Below are 24,484 nucleotides of genomic sequence, written 5' to 3'. Positions count from 1 at the left end.
ACAGAGGAGGAAACAAGCTTGCGGGAGCCTGATTTACTTGACCATGCCGCCCGGAAGTGGCGCAGGTGCAGGCGAGCTGCCACTCCTACTTGGGGCTGCTCCCTGTACTTGGGCAGGAACTTTCTCCAGCTGGGTTTCTAGAACACAGTGCCCCTGTCAGTGCCAGCATTCACTTCTTTCTGCCTTCCAGGCTTCAGGGTTTACAAGTAGGGCTTCCTCACTGTGACGGCTGAGGCTGTCCCATCATTATTTCTTCCATAAAGCCTCCCACAGTGCCCTGAACACAGTAGGCACTCAGCAAGATGAACAGATGACCGGTGCCTGGGCAGACATACCTCTATTCCCCTCTTTAAGTTAGCCTGGTTCCTTGGAGCTTACCTATTTCTTCACCCTCCTGAAACCCTTTCTTCTTAGCACCTCTCTCATTTCTTCCATGTGGTCCTTGGACAGGGCTTAGGGGAGAGGACCACCCGTCTCACCTTGAACACGCTCTGGGTCAGCCCTTGCTTGGGGTCTGTGTTTGTCACCTGGTCAGGGTCAGGTCAGAGTTTCGCTTGGAATGCGGTACCTCGAGCTGGGTTGAGCTGGGTTAGTCGTTCTTTTTTTTTTTTTTTTAATTTTTTTTTTCAACGTTTATTTATTTTTGGGACAGAGAGAGACAGAGCATGAACGGGGGAGGGGCAGAGAGAGAGGGAGACACAGAATCGGAAACAGGCTCCAGGCTCTGAGCCATCAGCCCAGAGCCTGACGCGGGGCTCGAACTCACGGACCATGAGATCGTGACCTGGCTGAAGTCGGACGCTTAACCGACTGCGCCACCCAGGCGCCCCTGGGTTATTCGTTCTCTAAGGCTCTTGTGGGAGAGGAGGGAGGCACAATGACAGACTCGGGGTTTGTAAGAATGAAAGGTATCTATTTAAAGGGAAAACAGTAACAGAATTAGGCAGAAGTGACCTGCGGAGCCTAGGCCCCATATTCTCCCGTTAAAGACAAATCTCAGCTCGAAAGTCCAGTTTAAGATCCCCACAGCCCCTGGGAACACAAGCCCCCTGATTCTAATGCCAGCTGCTGACTGCTTCATTCATCTGCTTTTTCATCTTTTTCCATTTCTTCAGCATCTTCTGCTGTGGTCATTTCTGCTGTTCCTCCCAGTCCCGTTTGCTCTACTTCTGACTCTTTTCTGCTGGCTTCTGAAACTTTCCTCTCCAGTCCCTCCGACTCCTTTCCACTTAAGTCCCCTGAGAGTTTCTGGTCCAGCTCTGAAGGCCTCCTGTAAATTTCTCTCGATTCCCTTCTGTTCACATTTCCCGCTCTTTCTGCGCCTGCTTCTCCAGATGCTTTCTTGGCAACGTCCCTTGAATCTTGCCCCATGGCTCCCAGCCCTGTTCTCTGAAAGGAACGGGCTCCCCCTACTTCTCTCTGCCCGTTTTCTTCTTGTCCAGTTGCTGTGATCCTCAGAATCTCCTGAGACAACTTGTCTTCTGTCTCTTTCTCGTTCTCAACTGGCTCTCGTTCCCAATGCTTCATCACCTTCTCAGGCTCGTTTCTTTCTCTTCTCATTGTTCCCTTCTCCCTTACCATCATGATCTTATTTTCCAATGCAATGGCCTCTTCTGAAAAACAGGAAATAGGAGGGAAGAAAAGTAAAAGTTTGTTCATCTCTGGGCCTGGGTGAACCTCAACCTATAGGGGCCTGTGCTTCTGAGAGATAGCACGCCTTTCCAAAAGCAGAGAAAGGGGATCATTGTTTCCCGAGCGCCAGCCCTGTTCCAGACATCGTGTGAGCTGCAGAGGTGATACCATTCGGTTGTCATGGAATTGCATAGTGTCAGTGATTCAAGTTCGCAAAGGACCCGAGACTGATGACAGAAATCACAGCCAGTGGTCACACTGCAGATAAATAAATGGCAGGACCAGAATTTGAACCCAGGACGGTCTGCCCTCGGAGCACATTCTCTTTCCCTACGAAAAATAACATAGGAACTGGAAAATCACAGAGGGGTTCTTTTCTCCAGCACCCTTATTCTGCATTTCTCTTTGTCCCTGGGAAACACATTCATCATTTATTGGGAGGTTCCCTATCAAAATATGAGCAGACTGTTAGCAGGAAGTTCAGCTGGAGAGCTATGTTTACAACCAAAGTGATCCTTGCCCCATGTTTTTATGAGCTACAGAGAAAAGTCACAATCCCCTCCTGAGTTCCTCCATATTCTCTTTCTGGAAGCCCCTGGTCTCTAAGATGCCTACAAGCACGCCCCCCCCCCCCCCCCCCCCCCCAAAACCAAAGTTCACAGCAGGGAAAAGGCCTCCATTTGGTGGTGAAGACATGTGCAATGCTGCCGCCTGCTGTTCCCGGAGGGAAGTGCCAAGCAGTACCCAGCTGCTCGCCCGAGGGCCTTCCCAATGGGTTTTCAGGATACCTTCCCCGGCACGTGGCCCCGCCAAGGGGATGGGAAGCTGCAAGGTGCATCTGCCCTTTCCCTGCTGTATCTCTTCACATCAATTGCCCCTGCAGCTTCTGAGAGCAGCTCTAAGGGCCTGTGGGAGCAGGGGCAGATTCCCTCCCTGGGGAGATCCAGCCACCATATGGCAGGCTCTGGATAATAAAGGGCTGTGGAAACCTCACACCCAGCTTCCCGCTGCTGCTACTGGAGGACTTCGGCCTTGGTGCCTGGAGGGGCTCTGTCCTCCTGGGAACACGGAGCCCAGACCTGGCTGCCTCTCACTGCGATGCAGCTGGAATGATACACCACCACAGAGGGGGAGGCAGAAAGTGGGTAGAAGTATGGGTTCTGGGCCAGGCTGCCTGAGACTGAAAGCCACGGTGGGACTTGAACCCTTCTGCCTCTGTGTCCTCATCCATAAAACCAGTAATACTTATTTCATAGTGTTCTCGAAGGGATCAGGAGAGTCAGCTCACATCAAGCCCTTAGAGGAGGGCCTGGCACACAGGAAGCACTGAATGGAGAACAGCCTCTTTCATCACCCCAACCCCCTGGGGCCCATCCCTGCTGACTACCATGGGGCCTGGGGTTCCAGCCACCTCCTCTTCCCTCAATCCTTCCTAGAGCTGGGGGATGGGCGAGGGGGGGGTTTCAAGGGGGATTTTCGAGGCTTCCCTGGAGGCCAGACTCCTGTGTGCCCTCACCTGGCCCCTGCCTTAACGTGCCAGCCAGGAGAGCAGTGTGATGCAGCAGGGGACAGTGTGGCTCCAAGTCAGACTGCTGTGTGTCCTAGGCAGGTTACCCAACCTCACTCAGCCTCCACTGCTCCCCCCAAAAAAACCAGTAGCTACTCCTAAGGTGGTGAGGACTGAGCCAGATCCTTCCTGTCTGATGCTTAACCCTGTGCGGGAATGCAGGAAGAGCCCCCAAAGTGTAAGTGTGCTTACAGCGTAAGCTGCTGTCATTCTGCCGCTGTGTGTTCGCCCCTGCTATTTCCCACCAGAAGTGCCCTCCCCCTTCCTCCTCATGCCTAGAAAGCCCTTGGGCATCTTTTGGAGCCTAAAGCAGATGATTCTTCCTCTTTGGAACCTTCCCGCTCTCCCCAGAGACAGCCGGAGTTCTCTGCTGGTGCCCACAGAAGAGCGATGCCTCCCAGTCAGTAGTGCTCGCCCCGCAGGAGCCCATTTGCCGACAACTCAAATCGCCTGACTTCGCCCCCGGGCTGTGGGCTCCTCTGGGGCAGGGGCTGAGCCTCTGTCTCCCCCAAATCCCACACCTTCCCAGTGCATGGCAAGTGTTTAACAAATATCTGATGAATCAACTGGAGAAATACAGGGGTGGGCTCTCGGGGAACACGGTGTGGGCTCTGACCCCCCCCCCCCAAATGGGCTGGACCACCTGCCTCTCTTGCCCCAGGGAAGGCCTGGGGTTTGCAGAGGCGGGGGGGGCACCGCAGCCAGAAGGCTCAGTGGGCCGTGCCAACCCGGCTCCCGAGGAGCTGCTGGAAAGTGCGGCGGAGGACTGACAGAAAAGAAGGCAGAAGACAATCCTGAAGCTACCTCCTGGCACTCACCTTTCTCCCTCTTTTCTTTCAGTGTCTCCCTGTAGTTCGTTTTCTTCAGCTCTTCAATGATGCCCTTGTTGGCATCATCCAAGGCCTGTGGGTGGAGAGGAACTGGTGAACTCTTTTTTTTTTGTTTGTTTGTTTATTTATTCTTGAGACAGAGACAGAGTGTGAGCAGAGGAGGGGCAGAGAGAGAGGGAGACACAGAATCTGAAACAGGCTCCAGGCTCTGAGCTGTCAGCATAGAGCCCGACACGGGGCTCGAACCCACGAACTGTGAGATCATGACCTGAGCTGAAGTCAGGCGCTTAACCAACTGAGCCACCCAGGCGCCCCCCCCCCCCACCGGTGAACTCTCTTAACCCCTGTTGGCATCAGCAGCTCCCTTTCTCCACCCAGGCCCCTTCCCCAGCAGGCAAGGCTCTGCACCAGCCTTGCCACCCTCCCTTGTCCCCTGGCTCCTCTGTAGACTCCTGCCCTGGGGCTAATTTAGACTTCCGGACTTGGGGGGCGCCTGGGTGGCGCAGTCGGTTAAGCGTCCGACTTCGGCCAGGTCACGATCTCACGGTCCGGGAGTTCGAGCCCCGCGTCGGGCTCTGGGCTGATGGCTCAGAGCCTGGAGCCTGTTTCCGATTCTGTGTCTCCCTCTCTCTCTGCCCCTCCCCCGTTCATGCTCTGTCTCTCTCTGTCCCAAAAATAAATAAAAAACGTAGACTTCCGGACTTGGAATTACCCACACTAAGTGGCAGGGGATACACAACTGCGGGGAACTCGGACTTCACCTCCCTTGGGCTGGGCTGTGTACTTGGGAGCTGTCTCTGCTCATTCTGACCTCCTTACCAAAAGCTTCTTTTGGCTTCAGCCAGTGTAGAGTGGAAAGCCTCTAAGCACTCAGCAAGGCAGTGAGCCATGGAGAGGCCTCAGAAACACACCGTGGGTGGGGCTGCAGTGCTGGCCTGTCTTCAGAGAGGCTTCCGGGGCATCTGCAGCTTCCCCAGGGGCCTGGGCCTCAGCCTGTGCGAGTGTTGTTGCGGGCAGAGCAGCAGTAAGCATGCGGGAACCATCCGCAGAAAGACCACGGGCCTGGATGCTCCTGTTCAGCGTTGGTCTGCCCGCTAGTACACATTCCTGCCCAGGGCTGCCGGTCCAGGAAGGTGAGGCGGCAGGGACCTGGTCTCCTGAGGTGTCACCTAGGGCCGAGACTTCCCCGTGCCTCTCATTTTCAAAACACTGCCCTGCCTTCAAGGCGACCCCAGACCCTCCAAGATGGGAAAGCCCAGCCCTGCCTCCCGCCCTGGGCTCTCTCACTCCAGATCCCCTGGTCCCTGCAGCACTGGTCAAGAATAGGGATTTTTGCCTTAACCTTCCCACTGACAGCAAGCTTCCCGAGGGCCCAGGACCATAGCTGTCACCTTTGGGCTGGGCAGCTCAGAGCCAGCTAGTGGTCGGCAAATATGTACTGGACTGAACTGTCAAGCTCCATCTGCAGGGCAATCACACAGAAGGACATGAAGTGGGAGAAACCATGAGTGTGACTGGAGAGCTCTTCCTCTGGAGGCAAGGTGCACATTTGGGGAGTTGACCCCCCAACAGAGGAAGAAGACAGCGGTATGACGGGCCTGAGCTGCCCTGGGACAGGTGAAGGGAGGGCACAGACTGCCTCATGGTGGACTCTCTTGGGAGCAATTTCCCCCTGACAGGAAAGGGGTAGTCCCACCAGGGTCCTCACAAACCACAAGCTCACGTCCTAAAAAAACCGAGTACATCAGGTCTCTCCTCTGCCATTCCCAGCCCTTGGAGTCAAAGCTGGTCCACTGACCGTCTAGGGTCCTCTGGCCCTACTCCTGCCACAGTGAGCCACCCCATGCCCCCAGTCCCAGGACCTCTTCTCTGCCTCCCACAGACTCCTCAGTGCCCATGGCCTCCTGTGCCTTCAGAGCCCTCACCCCTTCTCAGCCCAGCCAAACCCTGCTGTCCTGGTCCTTCGAAGCCCAGAATGAGGCCCGCCTCCAACTGCAGCATCCTTGGCTGTCACTTCCCAGGGTCCCTGCTCCCTTTCGCGAGTGCCTGAACCTTCAATCTGGTCCCTAAGGCCATCCATGCCCTTCGTGGTACCCCTAGTTACCATGCCTGGCCTCTCCTGACCATGGGGGCAAGCTCCCCAAGGACAAGGCCCTGCTTTTTGTTGTTGTTGTTAAGTAAGCTCCGTGCCCAGCATGGAGCCCAACTTGGGGCTTGAACTCACACCCTGAGATCAAGACCTGAGCTGAGATAGGAGTGCCTGGGTGGCTCAGTTAGTTGAGCGTCTGACTTCAGGTCATGATCTCGCGGCTTGTGAATTCGAGCCCTGCATCGGTGCTCTGTGCCGACAGCTCAGAGCCTGGAGCCTGCTTCAGATTCTGTGTCTCCGCCTCTCCCTGCCCCAACCCCAGTCACACTCTGTCTTTCTCTCTCTCTCTCTAGAGAATAAACGTACATACACACATACATACATACATACATACATACATACATACATACATACATAAAAGACCTGAGCTCAGATCGAGAGTCGGACGTTCAACCAGCTGGGCCACCTAGGTGCCCCGGGACAGGGACCCTGCTTAATTCACACCAGCAGATGCTTACTGGGGTCCAGCCAGGTGCTTGCTGGTCGTAGCTCTGGAGTTTCAACGCGGGGCAGCCTAGGCGGGCAGTGGGAGGTGGGGAGGCCAGGGGATTCATGCCAAACTGCCTGTGTTGTCGAGGGTCGGTGCGCAGACCCTACTGAGGGTGTGTATTTGCCTGGAGTGGTTCTGGGAGCAGTGGCCAGCCTGATGCACCTGCAGGCTTCCCTGGATTCCCCTCTGGTCTCTGCGTCCTGAAGCTTGCACTCTAGGCCGGCACTATCCAACAGAAATTTCCACCACCGTGAGAATCCTCTAGATCTGCGCTATGTGGTACCTGCAAGCCACATGTGGCTACTGAGCATTTGAAATGTGGCTCGTGTGACTGAGAAACTGAATTTTACATTTTAGTTACTCTTAATGCGTTTTAATCTAAATAGCAGCATGTGGCAGGCGGCCGCCTTAATGAGAGTGAGCAGTGCGGGTCTAGGCGTGGGAGGCTGTCACACTGTATTTCTTGTTGTCTCCTGGAGGAGGCAGCATTTTACAAACTGTCAAGTCCCAAAATCAACTGAGAAGATTTCAACCAGCATTAAAGAAAAAATGAAAACTAAGAGAATATAATAGGAAATATCAACATACATAGTAATGGGAAATATGTTTTGTAAAACGTTCGTTTCTGTTATTTACTTCAATTAAAAAAAATTTTTTTTAATGTTTATTTTTGAGAGAGAGAGCAGAGCAGGGAAGGGACAGAGAGGGAGAGAGAGAGACAGAGACAGAGAGACAGAATCTGAAGCAGGCTCCAGGCTCTGAGCTGTCAGCACAGAGCCCAACGCAGGGCTCAAGTTCACGAGCTGTGAGATCATGTCCTAAGCCGAAGTCGGACGCTTAACCGACTGAGCCACCCAGGTGCCCCTCTATTGTTTATTTCAAATAGAAATAGGGGCGCTAAGCGTCTGCCTTCGGTTCAGGTCACAATCTCACGGTTCGTGAGTTCGAGCCCCGCATCAGGCTCTCGGCTGTCAGCGTGGAGCCTGCTTGAGATCCTCTGTCTCCCTCTCTGTCTGCCCCTGCCCCACTCATACTCTCTCTTAAAAATAAATAAACTTTAAAAAAAAGAAAGAAAGAAGAGTATCGGGGTTGCTGAATAAACTGACGGCAGTAGCAAGCATTCGAAAGCCACTATCCCTCCTAGAATGTGGCCTGCAGTTGGTGGGTAATAAATACCTGTGGACTGGCTAACTGAGGGGCTGAGGGGCTGAGGCCCACCCACCCCTTCCCACAGCCAGGGCCCAGGGGGGTGGGCAGCTCACGCTGATGATGGCTTGCTGCGCCTCGTTGTTATGAACCAGCTTCGCTCTCTCCAGGGCCTTCTCAAAGTTGCTCACGGCCGACTCGAAGTCTCTCAGCTTGACTGGAAAGCAGGGAGGAGGCACGGCACAGGTAGATTGTGACACTGCATGTTGCACAATGCGGCTGCCTGGCTGCTTCCGGGGTCAGTGAGAAGCCCCAGGCCTCAGGCAGCATCACTGGCCAGCACCACCCTTTCCGTCACCTTCCTGGACCATCTCACCACTAAGGACCAGAACCCAGGAGCCTGAGTCTTGGACAGCAGGCCATTCAGAGAGGTCAAAGAGGAAACTCCAGGGCAGTGGGACAACCCCATCTTCTCCCAACTTAAGATTGTTCCAGAAGTGGAAATCCGTATTTTAAAAATGTTCATTCAAATTGCGCAAAAACGCTGCGAAGGCCACAGAAATATCAAAAGGCTGGATGCGACCCATGGGCCAGCAGCTGGAGTCCAGCCCCTGCACCTGCTCGATCTGAACCCAGAGAGGAAGTGGCGCTGTCTGAGCTCACTCACCCAGCTCGTTAGTGCTGGAGCTGGAACCCAGTCCCTGACTGACTGGCCAACTCCCCAAGGTTCTGAGCCTGGAATGCCCAAAGCCCAAGCTCTGCCCGCAGGGCTGCATGGCCTCTAGAACTCGGTGGCTCCCAGGTGGCTGCACCTGATTTTTTCCATCCCAGAGAGGGGAAGCTGAGAGGGGCCCAGCGGCCCTCGGGGGCAATTGAGTCGAGAGTCGAGAGTCGACTCAGGGCAATGTCAGTTCTGACGGGTACACTGCATTTCCCCTTGAGCTTATACCATGACCTCCTAAGAAAAGGAAAGAGTTCTAGGAAAAGCTCCAGTCATCACACCTTCCCCCAGCTTAAAGCTTCCACTGGAAGTTTCTACCCATATTTTTAGGGAAGAATCTGATTTGTAAATGAGGCCCATGAGGCCCTGTGGATCTGCCCCTCATCACCCCCACCCCCGGCCCCCAGGGGCTCCAGCTGGAACTGGTCTCCCCCAGCCTTTTAAATCAGCCGAACTCCTAAATGCTTCTAAATGCTGTCCCTTTGGCTGGAAAGCTCTGTCCTCAGCTCTCGGAGCAGCTGGTGCCTTCTCATCCTTCAGGTTTCTGCTTAAAAGTGACTTCCTTGGACATGAAGGCAGGAAACGGTTACCAGTGGTCGTCCCTACTGTATGCCCAACTTGGCGCCTAGAAGGTGCCAAGGAAGTATTTGCAGTACGAGTGAGTGAATGATGATGCCCTTGATTACAGCACCCGCTGCATTTCCCTCCTCACTGCGGATCAGCTGCTCACCTGGGGCAGGGCACTGAGCTCTGGTCGCGGCTTCATTGTGTCCTAACCCGTGACCTGCAGCCATTTCTTTTTCAACTTCGTGTTATGAAATATTTCAAATATACACGAAGTAGATGGAGTAGTTTGATAAGCCCCCACTACTCACCCAGCTTCAACAATGATCAAGCTACCACCGATCTTGTTTCATCTATTCCTCCTCACCCCTGCCCCTACTGGCTTGCTTTTTATGACTTCATTGAGATGTAACTATCATATTATAAAGCGCACCATTTGTAAGTATACAGTTCAGTGATTCTCGGCAACTTTATGGAGGCGTGGGATGATCCCCATGACCCACTTTCAGAATATTTCCGTTACTCCGTAAAGGTCCCTCAGCAACCTGCTGAACCACTCAGCGCCTCATTTACCCCTACCCCTCCCACCGTCTGCAAAATGAGGAAGATAACACCTTCGTCATTGGTTCACATGGTGAGTAAGTGCTAGAATGCATGTGCACAGAGCACCAGGGCTGGGGGAAGTGGCGCTCTTCTGACAATGGCACAGTGCTATGCTGGTCTGTGGCCGAGCTCTTCGACAGCAGGGCCAGCTTCCGGGGTGCCCCAAGCTCTATCTGAGCCTAGCTTAAAGAAGGCACTTACCGCACACTGGGCAAAACAGAGGGGTTTATCGTCCACCCTCAGAGTCAGAATTAACCTGGCCAGACTAAGGGGCACCTGGGTGGCTTAGTCAGTTGCGCATCTGACTTTGGCTCAGGTCATGATCTCACGGTATGTGAGTTTAAGCCCCGAGTCGGGCTCTGTGCTGACAGCTTGGAGCCTGGAGCCTGCTTCGGATTCTGTGTCTCCCTCTCTCTGCCCCTTCCCCACTCGTGCTCTGTCTCTCTCTGTCTCTCAAAGATAAATAAACATTTAAAAAAATTTTTTTTAAACAAATAAACATTAAAAAAAATTAACCTGGCCAGGGATACATTGATGGTAAAGCTTCTGGCCATGGCATGGCAGCGGGCCCTGAGGGCTGGGAAAGGTAGGACAGTCCTCTCTGTGCCCATACCTTGTGCCTGTGCCACCAGAACGCTGGCGTTCAGCTGCCACTCGATGTCCCCTTCTTCCTCAGCACACTGCTGGGACTTCTCGCCGTAATGCTGGGCCTGCCAGGCCTGGTCCAGCTCCAAGTAGCAGCGGCCAATCTCGTGGAACAGCCAGGTCTTCTCCAGCGTGGTTTTTGCCAGAGGGATCTTCTCCTCCCACCTGGGAACACGAAGAACCAGGGTCGGCTCTTTCCACCCAAACCCTTTACTCGGCCACAGGAGGCCAGGGCTCCTTCCCGGGGCAGAACAGAACTTGTGCTCCAACTACCAGCTCTTTCAGACACGGGGATGGAGCCATAAGCGTTAAGATATTTCCAAACTAACAGAGCTATTTTGGTACATTTACGGAATCGAATCTGATACAATCGGAGATAATGTTTACAAACTTGCGTTTCAAATAACATAGGGGCACCCAGGTGGCTCAGCGGGTTAAGTGTCCAACTTCGGCTCAGGTCATAATCTCAAGGCCCCACGTCAGGCTCTGTGCTGACAGCTCAGAGCCTCGAGCCTGCTTGGGATTCTGTGTCTTCCTCTTCTCTGCCCCTCCCCAGCTCATGCGCGCGCTCTCTCTCACTCTCTCTCTCTCTCAAAAATGAATAACCATTTTTTAAAAATCTTAAGGGGTGCCTGGGTGGCTCAGTCGGTTGGGCATCTGACTTCAGTTCAGGTCATGATCTCACAGTTCATGAGTTCGAGCCCCACATGGGGCTCTGTGCTGACAGCTTGGAGCCTGGAGCCTGCTTCAGATTCTTTCTCCATCTCTCTGCACCTCCCCTGCTGGCTGTCTCTGTCTCTGTCTCTCTCTTTCTCAAATATAAAACATAAAAAAATTTTTTTTATCTTTAAAAATAACATAAAAATAACATTGAAGAATCTCACTAAGTATACAGAAGACAAAATCAATACCGAGAAAATATTAGAATAAAAAAAAAAACGCGAGACCTCAATAAAGTAAGAGCAAGATTAGAGTTAATCATTGTCTTCGGGGGGGTGAGATTGAGTAGTTTTTCTGCTACTTTTCCATATTTTCCAAATTAATATTTTAGCAATAAGCACAGATTTACTAGAAAACATATTCTTTCTTTCTTTTTTTTTTTTTTTTTTTTAAAGTAGGCTTCACACCCAGTGTAGAGCCCAATGCAGGGTATGAACTCATGACCGTGAGATCATGACCTGAGCTGAGACCAAGAGTCTGATACTTAACGCACTGAGCCACCCAGGAGCTCCTAAAACATTTTCTTATAAAAAGATGCACATGGGTGGGTGAACTCTCAAACTCCTCCATCTTTTGGCACATAGACACCAGGGGCCATTCAGGAAACCAAGTTGCCTGGAGCACAGGGTCCTGGTGAACGAGTCTATTTCGATCTAGCACTGAGCACCGGTAGGACAGCTGCTCTCAGGGGTAAGCGAATGGGCCCGTGGAACCTCTCCATGCAGGCTGGTCGCCAGGCGGGCCAGGCTCTCTCCGGAGTTTCCCCGGGGCTGAGCTGCCCATTGGAGCAGACTGTTGACCCAGGGTTGCACATCAACACTTCAGTGATTGGGTCACCTGGAGAACTCAGCCTCCCTTCCCAGCGAGTCCACGTTGACTTCCCAGAGTCACAGAAGAGCCTCAGAAGAGATCCCCAAGGTCAGGCAGTTCCTGAACTTGCCCAAGGTGAGAACCATCTGGAGGGCTTTGTTAAAACCAGGTTCTTGGGCTCCCACCCAGACCGGTAGAATCAGAATTTCCAGTGCAGAGACAGGTGTTCGTATACCTGTACTGCAGGGGATTCTTGTCACTGGGAAATTTTGAGAAGATGCTGATTCCAGCCAATTAACAAATGAGCCTCAGAGCTTACAAAACGGCTTGCCCCTGGTCACCTAGCAGAGCCTGGAGCCAAACTTGGGTCTTCTGATGCCTCTTTGCCTGGCATGCTGGCCCCTGGCTGGGAGTCTGGTGGGAAGTGGGGAATCCTGGCCCGAGGGTGGGGCAGGGACAGCCCTGAGCACTCACGTGTCGATGGCTTGCTGGAATTTCCCAACTCTGGCAAAAACTCTGCCGATGTTGTCAAGGGCTCTTGACTTAGCATCAGGAAGGTCACTGTGGGGAAGAAGCAGAATAAGTTGTTCACTAGAAGTTGGCCATTCTTCGAGCTGTAGGAATTGAAAAGAAGCAAAGACAGGGCCTCTGGCCTCCAGGACTCGGGTAGGGTGGGTTGGAGGGATGATATCCAGGAGGCGAGGCTGTGGCACATAGGCCCTCTTGGGCTCTGTGGCCATGAATGAACACCTTTGGGATCTTTCCAGAGAATAATCACTCAAGAGCTTACCACATGTCCTTTGATGCAGCAATTTCCCTTCTAGGAATTTACCTGGAGAAGGGCATTCTTTAAAGCACTCTTTATAATGGTAAACATCAGAAACAATCTAAACCAGTGCCCTAGTGCTGGCAATTTTTGTGTATAAAAAAAAAAAAGTCCCTCACATATTAAGTTAAAAAGCCAGATTATAGGGGCACCCGGGTGGCTCAGTCGGTTAAGCATCTGACTCTTGATTTCGGCTCAGGCCATGAATCTCACAGTTTGTGAGTTCGAGCCCAGAGTCAGGCTCCATGCTGGCAGCATGGAGCCTGCTTGGGATTCTCTCTCTTCTCTCTCTTTCTCTTTCTCTCTGCTCCTCCCCTGCTTGCTCTGTCTTGCTCTCAAACTAAATAAATAAACCTAAAAAAAAAGTCAGATTATAGGAGCATAGACTAGGTCTATTGCCCTGTTTGTGCCAAAAATAAACATGCAGGCCTGAGGCACGATGCTGTGCCCCTGGCCTGACGATGGAGGAAGGAGCCATGGATGAGTTACGTTCAATGCACGGAGTACAAGTGTAGAAGGTGGAAAAGGCTGGAAACAGATTCTCCCTAGAGCCTATAAAGGGAGCACAGCCCTGCCAACACATTGGTTCTGGTCCAGTGACAATGGCTTACGACTCTACCCTTCAGATCTGTAAGAGAATGAGCGTGTGTTATTTTCACTCACCAAAAAAGAAGTGAATGAATAAAAAGTGGGCATTTTTTAAAAGATTTTCTCTCTTTTTTTTTAATAAGGTTTATTTATTTACTTTGAGAGAGAGAGAGAGAGAGAGAGAGAGAGAGAGAGAGAGAGAAAGAGCACAAGCATGCGTGGGAGGGACAGAGACAGGGAGAGGGAGAGAATCCCAAGCAGGCTCCACACTGTCAGCACAGAGCCCGATGTGGGGGTCAAACTCATGAACTGTGAGATCAGGACCTGAGCTGAAATCCAGAGCCGGATACTTAACCGACTGAGTCACCCAGGCACCCCTAAAGATTTTATTTTCAAGCAATCTCTACACCCAACGTGGGACTTGAACTCAACCCCAAGATCAAGAGTTGCATGCTCCATGGACTGAGCCACCCAGGTGCCCATTTTTTGGCACCTAAAATGAGCACCTGGGTGGCTCAGTTGGTTAAGCGTCTGACTTCGGCTCAGGTCATGATCTCATGGTTCGTGGGTTCGAGCCCCACATCAGGCTCTGTGCTGACAGTGACAGCCCCGATGTGGGGCTCTGTGCTGACAGCTCAGAGCCTGGAGCTTGCTTTGGATTTTGTGTCTCCTTCTCTCTCTGCCCATCCTTTATTCTCTCTCTCTCTCTCTCTCTCAAAAATAAGTAAACATTAAAAAAATTTTTTTTAATGGGCATTTTTTTTTTAATTTTTTTTCAACGCTTATTTTATTTTTGGGACAGAGAGAGACAGAGCATGAATGGGGGAGGGGCAGAGAGAGAGGGAGACACAGAATCGGAAACAGGCTCCAGGCTCTGAGCCATCAGCCCAGAGCCTGACACGGGGCTCGAACTCACGGACCGCAAGATCGTGACCTGGCTGAAGTCGGACGCTTAACCGACTGCGCCACCCAGGCGCCCCTTAATGGGCATTTTTAAAAGAAGTTGAGAGGTGGGCGCCTGGGTGGCTCAGTCGGTTAAGGGTCCGACTTCGGCTCAGGTCGTGATCTCTCGGTCCGTGAGTTTGAGCCCCGTGTCGGGCTCTGTGCCGACAGCTCAGAACCTGGAGCCTGCTTCTGATTCTGTGTCTCCCTCTCTCTCTGACCCTCCCCCCATTCATGCTCTGTCTCTCTCTGTCTCAAAAATAAATAAACATTAAAAAAAATTATTTTTTTTAATAAAAAAAAGAAGTTGAGAGGATGTAAGTCTAACTATTAACAGTGATTACCCAGGGGAAATGAGAGTATGAGGAAAACTATTTATTTATCCATATTGTTTAAATTGTGTACAGTATTCCTGTAACAACAGAAAAGAGAGTAAGATATTTCCATAAAGAAAAACACAATTGTTCCCCTTACATTGGTTCTTTACCATCACCACCATACGAACACTCTGATCTGTCAAAAACTTCCTCCCCAACAAAGAAAATAAGAAAACCCTCCTCCAATGCTCCCGTCACCCCCAGCATCTCCTCCCACTCTTTCCTTTGTCCTCACCCAAGGCCCTGCCATCCAGCGGGCTCCTGTGTCCCCCATGCAACTTGGCACCTTGGACTCATTCTCCCCAGTGTGAACAGAGCCTGCCTTTCAAACATGCACATCTCATCAGGCCATTGCTCTCGCCACAGAAACATGCACACAAAAGCACCGAGTTGCACTGTATTGCTGTGCATGATGACAAAAATGGAACATCCTGCATGTCTGCCCACAGGGACACAGTGCAAGAAAGTACGTTGTGTGCTGAAATTCCTTTCTCTGGAGCCATTTAAAGGACGAGACCCTTTCCAAGGCACATGCTTTTTAAAAACCACAAAAACGAGTTGCTTTTGTTTTGAGAATCCTAGGTATGTGCTTATGTACAGAAATACACAGGTAAATATATTGCAAAGGGGCCAGAAGGCCACATGTCTACATGACCCCAGGGAAGTGAGGGGGGTGTGGTCCTGGGAGGTGGGGGAGGAGGGGGGGACTTCCAAGTTCTGCTCTCCGTGCCACAGAGCTCTGGACCAAGTACCACACTCACACTAGTACTTGTGTAAAAACAGACTCGGCCCTCAGTCCTCTTCAGCATGGGATCTAGACTGCCACTCCCCATAGGTCCTGCCCCACCCCCCGCAGCTTCCACCCCTGCTGCTTCTCTCTCTCCGCCTAGGGTGCCCTCCTCCCTCTCCGCTGGTCCACTTGGTTGACCTGTCCTCTCCGAGGCCCCCTCAGCTCCCGCCAGTGCTCCCACCTGCCTCTCCTTGGACCTTCATCCACATTGTGCACCTGCTGCTCTGATGGCACCCCCGATGGCAGCCTCCCCCTTCTAGAGAGGGTGCTCTGCTATGGTGTGATGAATGAATGAATGAATGAATGAATGCTAACTTATTCATAATACCGTGTAACAAGAAATAATAGCAATGATAAAGCATGCAATCTAGAGTGTCTGAAGGGAGAAATGAGGGCTGGCAGGCTCTGGAGGTGGGAGGCACATGTGGAGCATTGCTGATTACAACGAGGGAGGACCTGAACTCACAAACAAGACTGGAGGCCCCTTCATGGGTGTTAAAAAGGGCCTAACGTTATCAAAAGAACACCTCTATTTGCTTAGCCACTTGGCGTGCATTTATCACATGCCCACTAAGTGGCAGCTGCTGGAAAGGGAAAGGGATATATGATAGTCCCTTCCAAAGTCCAAGGGGAGCCAAGATCCACATGGAGTGTGCAGAGGGAACATTAAAGGGGGATTTCTATATCACCCAGGGGACACACATTTAAAATTTGAAGGGGGTGGTGGTGCCTGTGCCTGAGTGGCTCAGTTGGTTAAGCAGTGGACTCCTGATTTCAGCTCAGGTCATGATCTCGCGGTTCGTGATCAAGCCCCACATTGGGCTCCACAGTGACAGTGCATGAAGCCTGCTTCTGATTCTCTCTCTCCCTCCCTCACTCATGCTCGCTGTCTCTCAAAACAAATAAACTTGAAAAAATTGTCTTAAATAAACAAAATTTGAAGGATGGGAAGGAGGGAGCTGATAAAGAAAGTGCTGGCTAGAGAGAAGGAAGTCCTCTTTAGGGGCTGCAGGAACAGAGCCACAAGGTGCTGGCTGAGGCCCAAGACGCCCAGGGGCCTGGAGAGAACTAGGTCAATTGAGGCCAGGACAAGTCAGGTCAGGAAGGGCAGACCACGCTGAGCAGAACTGGGAGCTGGAACTTCATCCCGACCCACGACTGGACTTGTTTTGCACAGAAGGGCCAGGTGGGCTCCAGGAAACCCAGGATGGAGGAATCAGTCTAGAAATGAGGAGGGTCTGGACTGAGCTGTGGGAGGGAAATGGAAAAACACCGAGGAGACAGGAAGGAGGAGGCCCAGACAAGACGTAGGCTGGCTGGGCATGAGCACGGAAGGGAGGGAGGAATCTGAGAAGCTGCCTGGGCTCCTTCTTGGGGACTGAGTGGCCAAGAGAGCCATCCCCGCAGACAGAGAACCCTGGAGCAAGAGGTTGGGGAGGAAGATAAGGGGTTCCACTTTGGACATGTTAAATTTGGGATTCCTGTGGGACACCCAAGTGAAAATGCCTGGGATTCGGTTGGCTATGCGGACCTGGGGCTCGGGAGGGAGGGGTGGTGAGAAGCAAAGGTAATAAGTAAGTCCTCAGGGCCTGGGAGACAGCTGGATTCACGGCACTGTCAACACATATCTCATTTCATCCTCATAGTCCCTGAGTCGGTATTATTATGCCTTCATCAGAGATGAGCAAACCGAGGAGATGAGCAACTTAATCAAATCCACACAGCCTCAGAGTGCCAGAGCCGGGAATCAAACCTGGGAATCAAACCCGGCCGTGTCTCCAAAGCTGCTGGGTTGTTTTCTACTTCCAGAACAGCTGCTATGGGATACTTCTGCTCAGTACGCAAAGGCCAGTGAGAGATGAACTGGGAACGAATAGTACATGGGGCTCCGGTGAGTGAGGAGAGGGTGGGAGGCAGGAGCCTTCAAGGAATATGGTTTGACCCAGGGGCGCCAGGGTGGCTCAGTCGGTTGAGCGCCCAACTACGGTTCAGGTCATGGTCTCATGGTTTGTGGGCCCCGCGTCGGGCTCTGTTCTGACAGCTCAGAGCCTGGAGCCTGCGTCAGATTCTGGGTCTCCCTCTTTCTCTGCCCCTCCCCCACTTGCACTCTGTCTTTCTCTCTTTCTCTCTCTCTCTCTTTCAAAAATAAATAAACATTAAAAGATTTTTTAAGAAGAAGAAGAAGAAGAAGAAGAAGAAGAAGAAGAAGAAGAAAAAGAAGAAGAAGAAATAGGGTTTGACCCAAATGGAGGAGTGACAGGGAGCGCTGTGCAGAAGTGGGTTCACAAGAGGCCTTGGGTGCCAAGTGAAGGCAGGTGGTTTGAACCCGCAGACAACAAGGGGCCAAGGCCAGTGTGTCAACAGGGTTAGAAGGGTTGGGGGATGAAATGCAGGTCGCTGGAGGTGAGGTGTGGGAGCAGCTGGAGGCAGAGACAGCCGAGCCCCTGATCTGTGACCGGAAATGGATAATGGGAGGTGGGAGGGAGGCTCAGACTGTGGACAAATGGGAACCGAGCAGGGGAACGTCATGGAGGGCTCTACAGGTTAGATTCAGGATGACTGGAAACTGATGGCACCTTGAGAGGGACCCTCAAGTCTTGGGAAGAGCTGATAGCTGGTATTCATACTATTATGGATACCTGGCACTGTCCTGAGATCTTTACATGGACTTCTGCGTGGTTTCTTCCTTCCCCCCTATCAGGAAGGGGCTACTGTTATGCCCATTGACAGAGGACACCCAGCTGGGACAGGGGAAGTCCCTTGCCTAAGGCCCCAAGGCTGCGGTTTTGCCTGCGAGGTACAATTCCAAAGCCCAGGTGAGGTGGACTCTAGAGCCCCGTGCTCTTGGTCAGCACCATAGTTTCCAAGACCCTGTTCGATCTGACCCCTGCCATTTGGCCTGGCTTCCTCTTGGTCACTCTTCCCCTGGCAATACTCTGTGCTCTCCAGCATCAAGCTTCCATCGGCCTCCTTCAGGGTCCTCCCATAGACCAAGTGTGCTCCCCAGGGCCCAGTCCTATCCTCCTGGAATATACTCCTCATAGCACTGGGTCCTGTACTTCTCCTTTGTGACACGTCTCACAATTACCATTTATTAGCTATGTCATTTTTTTGTTTTACATCTGCAGGGAGATGACCCTTATTTTGGGTCACTGCTGTGTTCTTAATGCTAGCAACATGTGGCAAGTCTGGGGTTGATATACGCTTCTTGAGATGATTTAAGAACAGAAATACCCTTGGGGCACCTGGGTGGCTCAGTCGGTTAAGCCACCCACTCTTGATTTCGGCTCAGGTCATGATCTTGCAGTTTGTGAGATAGAGCCCCGAGTCTGGCTCTGCACTGACAGTGTGGAGCCTGCTTGGGATTCATTCTCTCTCTCTCTCTCTCTCTCAAAATAAATAAAAACTTAAAAAAATAAAGAATAAAAATACCCCTCAGAGCCAAACCTCTGGGAGCTTTCTGGCATTGGGGCCACTTCCTTCCTCTTTGTGGCAAAAAAGCTGACAGTCTAGGTCCGCCTCTTAGCCTCGGTCCTAGGAGTTCACCCGCCAGCAGTCCTGGCAAAAGGCCAGGCACGGCCCCTGCCCCCCTCGTCTGCAGGCCCACGGGCCTCAGCTGCTCAGCTTTTCCTGGACACTCACTGTTCCTTGGCAATCTCCAGGTCCTTCCGGTGGCTCTGCAGGGCTGCGACCATCTGCCCCAGCTCAATCTGGGCGTTCCCTATGCAGCTGTACAAGTTTCCAAGCAGCTCATCCTTGTTGGGCACCTCCTCTTTGTTCCATTCCAGCACCTTCTTCAGCACCTTCTCAGCCTTCTGAAGGCTCCCTTCAGCATTGCCGCTGCTCAGCACTAGGAAGGGGAACAGGGGACATGGAGGCGGGAGCAGCCTCCTCAGGCTGAGGGGAGAACCCACCTCCCCACAGGGGATACCATCCACAGGCCAGCGAAACCAGGGTCTCAGGCCACAGTGCTGCATTCCACCGCCTGGCGAAGGCCTCGCCCTTCCAAGAACACTACCCACACATGTCAATGTCCTCGAGGCTCTTGAGGATGTAGCGGGCTGTCTGTGAGGGCTGCCGTTTGCGGTCTCGCAGCCATTTCTCTTGCATCAGCTTCCGGTCCCGCTCCCTGGCATAGATGGGCTTCTGCTGTCTCCAGAAATTACTGCGGGTGTCCAGGTAGTTGATGCCTGTCATGATGAGGTCCTCCACGGTCAGGCCGTGCTTGATGGTGCCTTTGATCAGGTCTGGGGAGAAGGGTGTGAGGAGAAACCAACTAGAATGGGCATGTAAGGGAGCTACCTCCTCTTGGCTGGGGATCCTTGCTGCGGGGGCCCCTGTGGGGCTCTCTGCTTTGAGTTGGAGAAAGCAAGGGCACATAGGTGACAGAGTAGCTCTATGTGGACCCAGGTGAGGCCAGAGCCCCCTTTCCAGGCACTCCCAGGGTGCCGAATTCAGTGCACAGGCCTCTTATGGCAAGATAGAAGGAGCTAGCAGAAGGGGCAGCTGGCGGATAGCTTTCTGAAAGGACCCCAACCCGCAGGGCTCCCTTATTTCAGGTTGTGTCCTCTGAGAAGACTAAGTATGAATGCACAACCTGGTCCAGGTTACGAGTGCCAAGTGATTCCCCAGGTGCCAGTGGGTCAGTGCAAGCTGGGAGCCGGGGTGGGGGAGTGGGGGCGTGCCCAGGCTCTGCCCGCCTGCCTGATCCGAGGTTAGAGCTGGTAGCAAAACTGCAGGGCTTCTTGGGGATAAATTTCAGGCTACCCCTTCCTCCACAGAAGATCCTCTGGAGGGAAGGAAGTTTTCAGGCCTCTTTCAGAGATGGGCCAGCAGTGAAGCTGCTCGAGACACAGACCTGCAGGGCGTTCTGCAGATGCCCTCAGGAAGTCAGTTCTGGAGAAAAGGCATTTGATTCAAGGATGAATCCTGCTTAGGTTTATCAGCTAACGGCAAGACTCCCACCCTCCCATTTCATTTCAAGGCTCTGCCCTATTTTCTGCCACCGCCAGCACAGTATGGTGGAAAGAGCGCTGGACCTGAGGTTAGGAGGCCGGCCTCTGGTGCCAACTTTGCCATGAACTTGCTTGTCACCTTGGACAAGTTACTCCCCATTCAGGGTCTCTCTTTCCTTATCTATAAAAGGGGGGATTAGACCAGATGAGGTTTCAGAACATTCGAGTACTAGTATCGTAGGATTCCCCCCAGCAAGTCCCAGCTAGATTCCTTTGCCCGTTGTACAAATTGAAGGCTCAGAGGATGCCCCTCCAAGGACCCACATCTCTGGTGTTCCCTCGCAGGGCACCATAATGCCAAGAGCACTGGTTCTGAAATGGGACGTCTTAAGATTCAAGTCCACTGTTTACCTATGCGCCACCTTAGGTGAGTTACTTAACCTTTCTGCACCTGAGTTTCCTCATCTGTAAATGAGAACGCTAGGAAAACCTGTCCATAGGAGCATATCGGCTCATGTTACACGACAGGCTCTGTCTCCCGCTCGTGCATTAAGCACCCGTCCCAGATTTCTTCTGCCCCAAGTTCCCTGTCGCAAACAAAGTGTCTGAAACCTTCATCCAAAAGGAGCTTCTCCAGATACTCCTTGTCCACGTAGAGCTCGCCCAGGAGCTGGCGGACAATCTTCTCACTCTTCAACGAGCCCTTCCGCTTGGACTCTATCTTGGGGTGGTGTACGAGGTGTCTCATGGGATGAGGCTTCTGCTGGGCTTTCATACTCTGGTAAGATGGAGTGACACCCGACAGAGCCTCAACAGGGATCACAGAGTACCCAGTCATGGCCCCAGAGTCTATGATCCCAGACATCTCCTCCAGGGCCCTCTCTGTGCACCCAGAACCACGGAGTGTGTCTGGTCTGGGAACAAGACTGCTCTGGGGCCGGGGCAGAAACCCATGGCTGCCCGTGATGGGCAGAAGCTGACCGTCCCCAGGTAAGAAGGCCACTGAGACCTGTGCTGCTCAGGCCCATGTGGGCTTCTCCTTGGGCGGGCTGTGGTGTCAGAACCAAGGCCCTCACCTCAGCCTGCTTGCTCAAGAAGGAGACGTCCCCTTTGTTCTTCAGCTTAATTGAAGAAGGACCTGCAAGGAGAGAAGTCTGGCTCAGGTCTGCCAGGCCCTCAGGCATGATCTATCACCTACTTTTATGTAGAAATGGCTGCCTTTGGCAGGGGGTGGTGGAGGTTGTGGCAAAGCTGGCTCTGAGCGAGCCCAGCAGATTACTGGTACCCGGGTGCTTGGAAGGAATTACAGCCTCCTAAGAGCTGGGCACCCCCCTCTAGCCCAAGGCCAAGGCCGCCAAATTTCCAAAAGAAGGCAGTCCCTAAGCACTGGAGGAGCTCTCTATCCCCAGGCATTTCCACACTCTGCAGCCCACCCAAGGAGGCAAATTCGTGCTCTCCTCCCTCCTCCCCCTGCCACCAACCTGACAGGTAAGTCCAGTCCTTGGTGCAGATGTGGTAAGAGAGGAGGCCAGGTCCTAGGGCAGGCTATGCTCAGAACCCCAACCTACCCTATGAAACCAGGCCAAAGACAGGCCTAATGTGAACAGCCTGCCCTTGGAGGAGAACCAGAAGTTGCAGAGCTGAGCACAGTGGCTCAGGAGCTGGTCCTCTGGGTAGACAGTTCCTAATCTCCAACAAAATCAGCAGCAGCTAAATCCAAGCATGCTCCCTGCAGGCCTGGTGGTGGCTGCTCACTCGTATCGCCAAGCCTAAGGATTCCAAGAGCCTCCCTGGATAAGGGCACAGGTCCAATGGTCACTCACTTCCCACTGAGTTGTTGATGGCTTCCTGGGCTTTCTGAATTCCAACTTTGAATTCTTGGTCAGGCCGCAGCTTGTAGCCTCGATGATAGAACACCAGCGCAAACTCAAAGTCCCCCATGGTGTACAAGGTCTCAGCCTTTTGTAAAATCCCCTGAAACGAGAGAAGTCAAATTGAGGTGGACAGACAAGGCTTTATGGGACTTCGGCGTGGTGGAACAGAGAGGGTCCTGGGTTGAGGATCCAGGTTGGGATGCAGGGGCAGGGAGCTAGATAAGTGACCTAAGGCGAGAAAACGGCATCAAACCCTAGGCAATCTGGTTAGCCTAAGTCCTCCCACCCATACGTAAAGTCACCTTACAGAAAGTCGGGTCACCCTGGAGCGAAGCCTCAGCATCCTGCAGGGATTTCTCCAACTCTCCCATCTTCAGGAAGCATTTGGACCGGGCAACCAGGCAGTTCTTATCTCCATTCTGAAGGTGAAGAGCCTAAGAAACGAACCACCCAGGTCGACAGGCACCAGGCAGCACGAGGTAGAAGCGGGACCGGAAAGGGCCTCCCAAACCCTCCTGCCAGGGCTTCCGGGGGATTCCTCAGGCCGGCAAACATGTCTCTGGATCTGATCAGACCAGAAGCAGCATAACACTGATCTTCGCTCCGCCAACTTGACTGTCTGCACGTAGCTCCTCTCAGACAAGGTCAAATCACTAGCTGTTGTGGAAGCGACTGGCTGAGAGAGATGCAGATACCACTCTGTGGATATATGGAATTTTCCCAAAACGTCTCGGATTCCTCCGGTCCACTCAGGTGACAGAAGCTTAGGATTTTTTTGCGCCTACTGAGTTCACCTACAAACCTCAAAAGGCTGCACTACACTCAAAATACATTTGTGAGGCTAAGCACTCTGAAGGCTAACGAAATGGGTTTTAGGACACCTGCCACTTGAGGCATCCATTCCCCAACTCTCTCTTCCTTACTCCCTTATTGAGAAGGAATCACTATTTCAGGAGATCAAGATGAAAATGCTAGCAAAACTGAAACTGTGATTTGGGGAGTAAGGCGAGAATGGAACACTTCTCCCCATGTCCTCTCTTCTGTCTGAAATCATCATAGGTGCTTTGACGTACTGTCCTTCCTGAGGCATCAGACTCCACTCACACCTTTCTAAGACCTACTTTTTACAGGAAGCAGCTACTGGCTTTTCCAGAAGAAGGCTACTTCTCAACCAAAGCTATTTTCCCTCAGGGTGTTCTTTTCACTCTGCCTGAGCTTCTCTAGGATGGAATGCGATCCTGAAAGAGGAGACTGGGTGGAGGCAGGGATCCTGAACTCAACCCTTAACCCATCTGGCCAACCAGTTCTGGTTTTAGGGTGTGGTTGGTGAGCCAAAGGGACAAAAGACTTTGGGTAGCAGTGGAGAAGCTTGACTTTAGGGGGAGTCTTGGGATGGTTAGAGGGCTATCCTGCCACTCCCTTTGGAATGAGAAGGATTGGTTGTAAAAGAAATTGTGGTAAGAACATCTAACAGCTTACTTGTGAGGGAGTATGTATGGTGGTTAGTATCTAGCCCTGGAATCTGACTGCCTGGGTTTGAATCCTTTCTCTTGCCAGTTCAATGAATCTCGGACACGTAATCCACTTCTACATCAGTTTCCTCGTCCATAAAATGGATTCATAACAGAACCTCCCTCATAGGGTCATACTGTGCTTAGCACCGTAGGACGGGGTGGATCGAGTCATACTAAGGTTATGTGCAATGTTAGTGCTATACTGACCATCTGTGAGCAACTGTGTGCCAGAGATTGCACCACTTGTATATGCAGCCTCCAAGGGTAATAAAGGCTGCTCTGTGGAAAGAGGCCAGTGAGTCACAAAACATTCAGCAAAAAGTAGAAGTCACTGTTAATGCAGAGAATGGTTATTAACAGCAGAAGGCAAGTGAGAATTGGTAGAAAATGGCCGAGCGGTGCCAGTAGTGCGTCAATTAGGCACAAGTGAATCATAGAAACAATAGGGTCCTCCAGCACCACGGGGACCTCAGTGTTACCGGGAATTAGAAGGGGTGATTGGGTAATCGGTACGTTCAGAGCGCGACTCACGTTGCTGAAGCTCTGGGCAGCTTTAGAGAACTCCCCGCACAGATACAACCGCTCGCCTTCCGCCATGTAAGAGGGAAAGGTGCTTCGCAAGGTGTCAGCTTCTGGGTCCGACATGGTGACCGCATGCGGTGATGCTGAAGCAGAGAAAGGGAGGAAAAGAAGCCGGAGAACCTCTGTGTGGCTTGTAGAAGCCCCGTCTCCTAGCAACCG

The 24,484-nt window shown here is 52.3% G+C and overlaps 1 protein-coding gene across 3 annotated transcripts; it reads right to left on the bottom strand.

The window, feature by feature from the left end:
* Positions 1 to 892: 892 nt before the first annotated feature.
* TTC25 (tetratricopeptide repeat domain 25) lies at positions 893 to 24,480 on the bottom strand. Of its 3 annotated transcripts, XM_030296381.1 has the most exons (12): positions 24,275 to 24,478; positions 22,532 to 22,663; positions 22,179 to 22,329; positions 21,432 to 21,493; positions 20,968 to 21,133; positions 19,423 to 19,647; positions 19,043 to 19,250; positions 12,352 to 12,438; positions 10,316 to 10,512; positions 7,931 to 8,031; positions 4,018 to 4,102; positions 893 to 1,613 (listed from the first exon to the last, which is right to left on the bottom strand). In XM_030296381.1, exons 1-12 carry the CDS (start codon positions 24,386 to 24,388, stop codon positions 1,078 to 1,080), a joined length of 2,064 nt encoding a protein of 687 aa, XP_030152241.1. In that variant the 5' UTR covers positions 24,389 to 24,478; the 3' UTR covers positions 893 to 1,077. The 3 variants fall into 3 exon arrangements, with proteins under 3 accessions (XP_030152241.1, XP_030152242.1, XP_030152243.1); XM_030296382.1 differs by lacking the exon at positions 22,532 to 22,663; XM_030296383.1 differs by lacking the exons at positions 893 to 1,613; positions 7,931 to 8,031 and having other exon boundaries at positions 4,019 to 4,102; positions 24,275 to 24,480.
* Between the last annotated feature and the right edge of the window lie 4 nt (positions 24,481 to 24,484).

This window comes from Lynx canadensis, chromosome E1, assembly GCF_007474595.2.
Source record: "Lynx canadensis isolate LIC74 chromosome E1, mLynCan4.pri.v2, whole genome shotgun sequence".
Taxonomy (NCBI): Eukaryota; Metazoa; Chordata; class Mammalia; order Carnivora; family Felidae; genus Lynx; species Lynx canadensis.
Note: the sequence above shows the minus strand (reverse complement) of the source record. Positions and strands in the feature narration are given on the sequence as shown.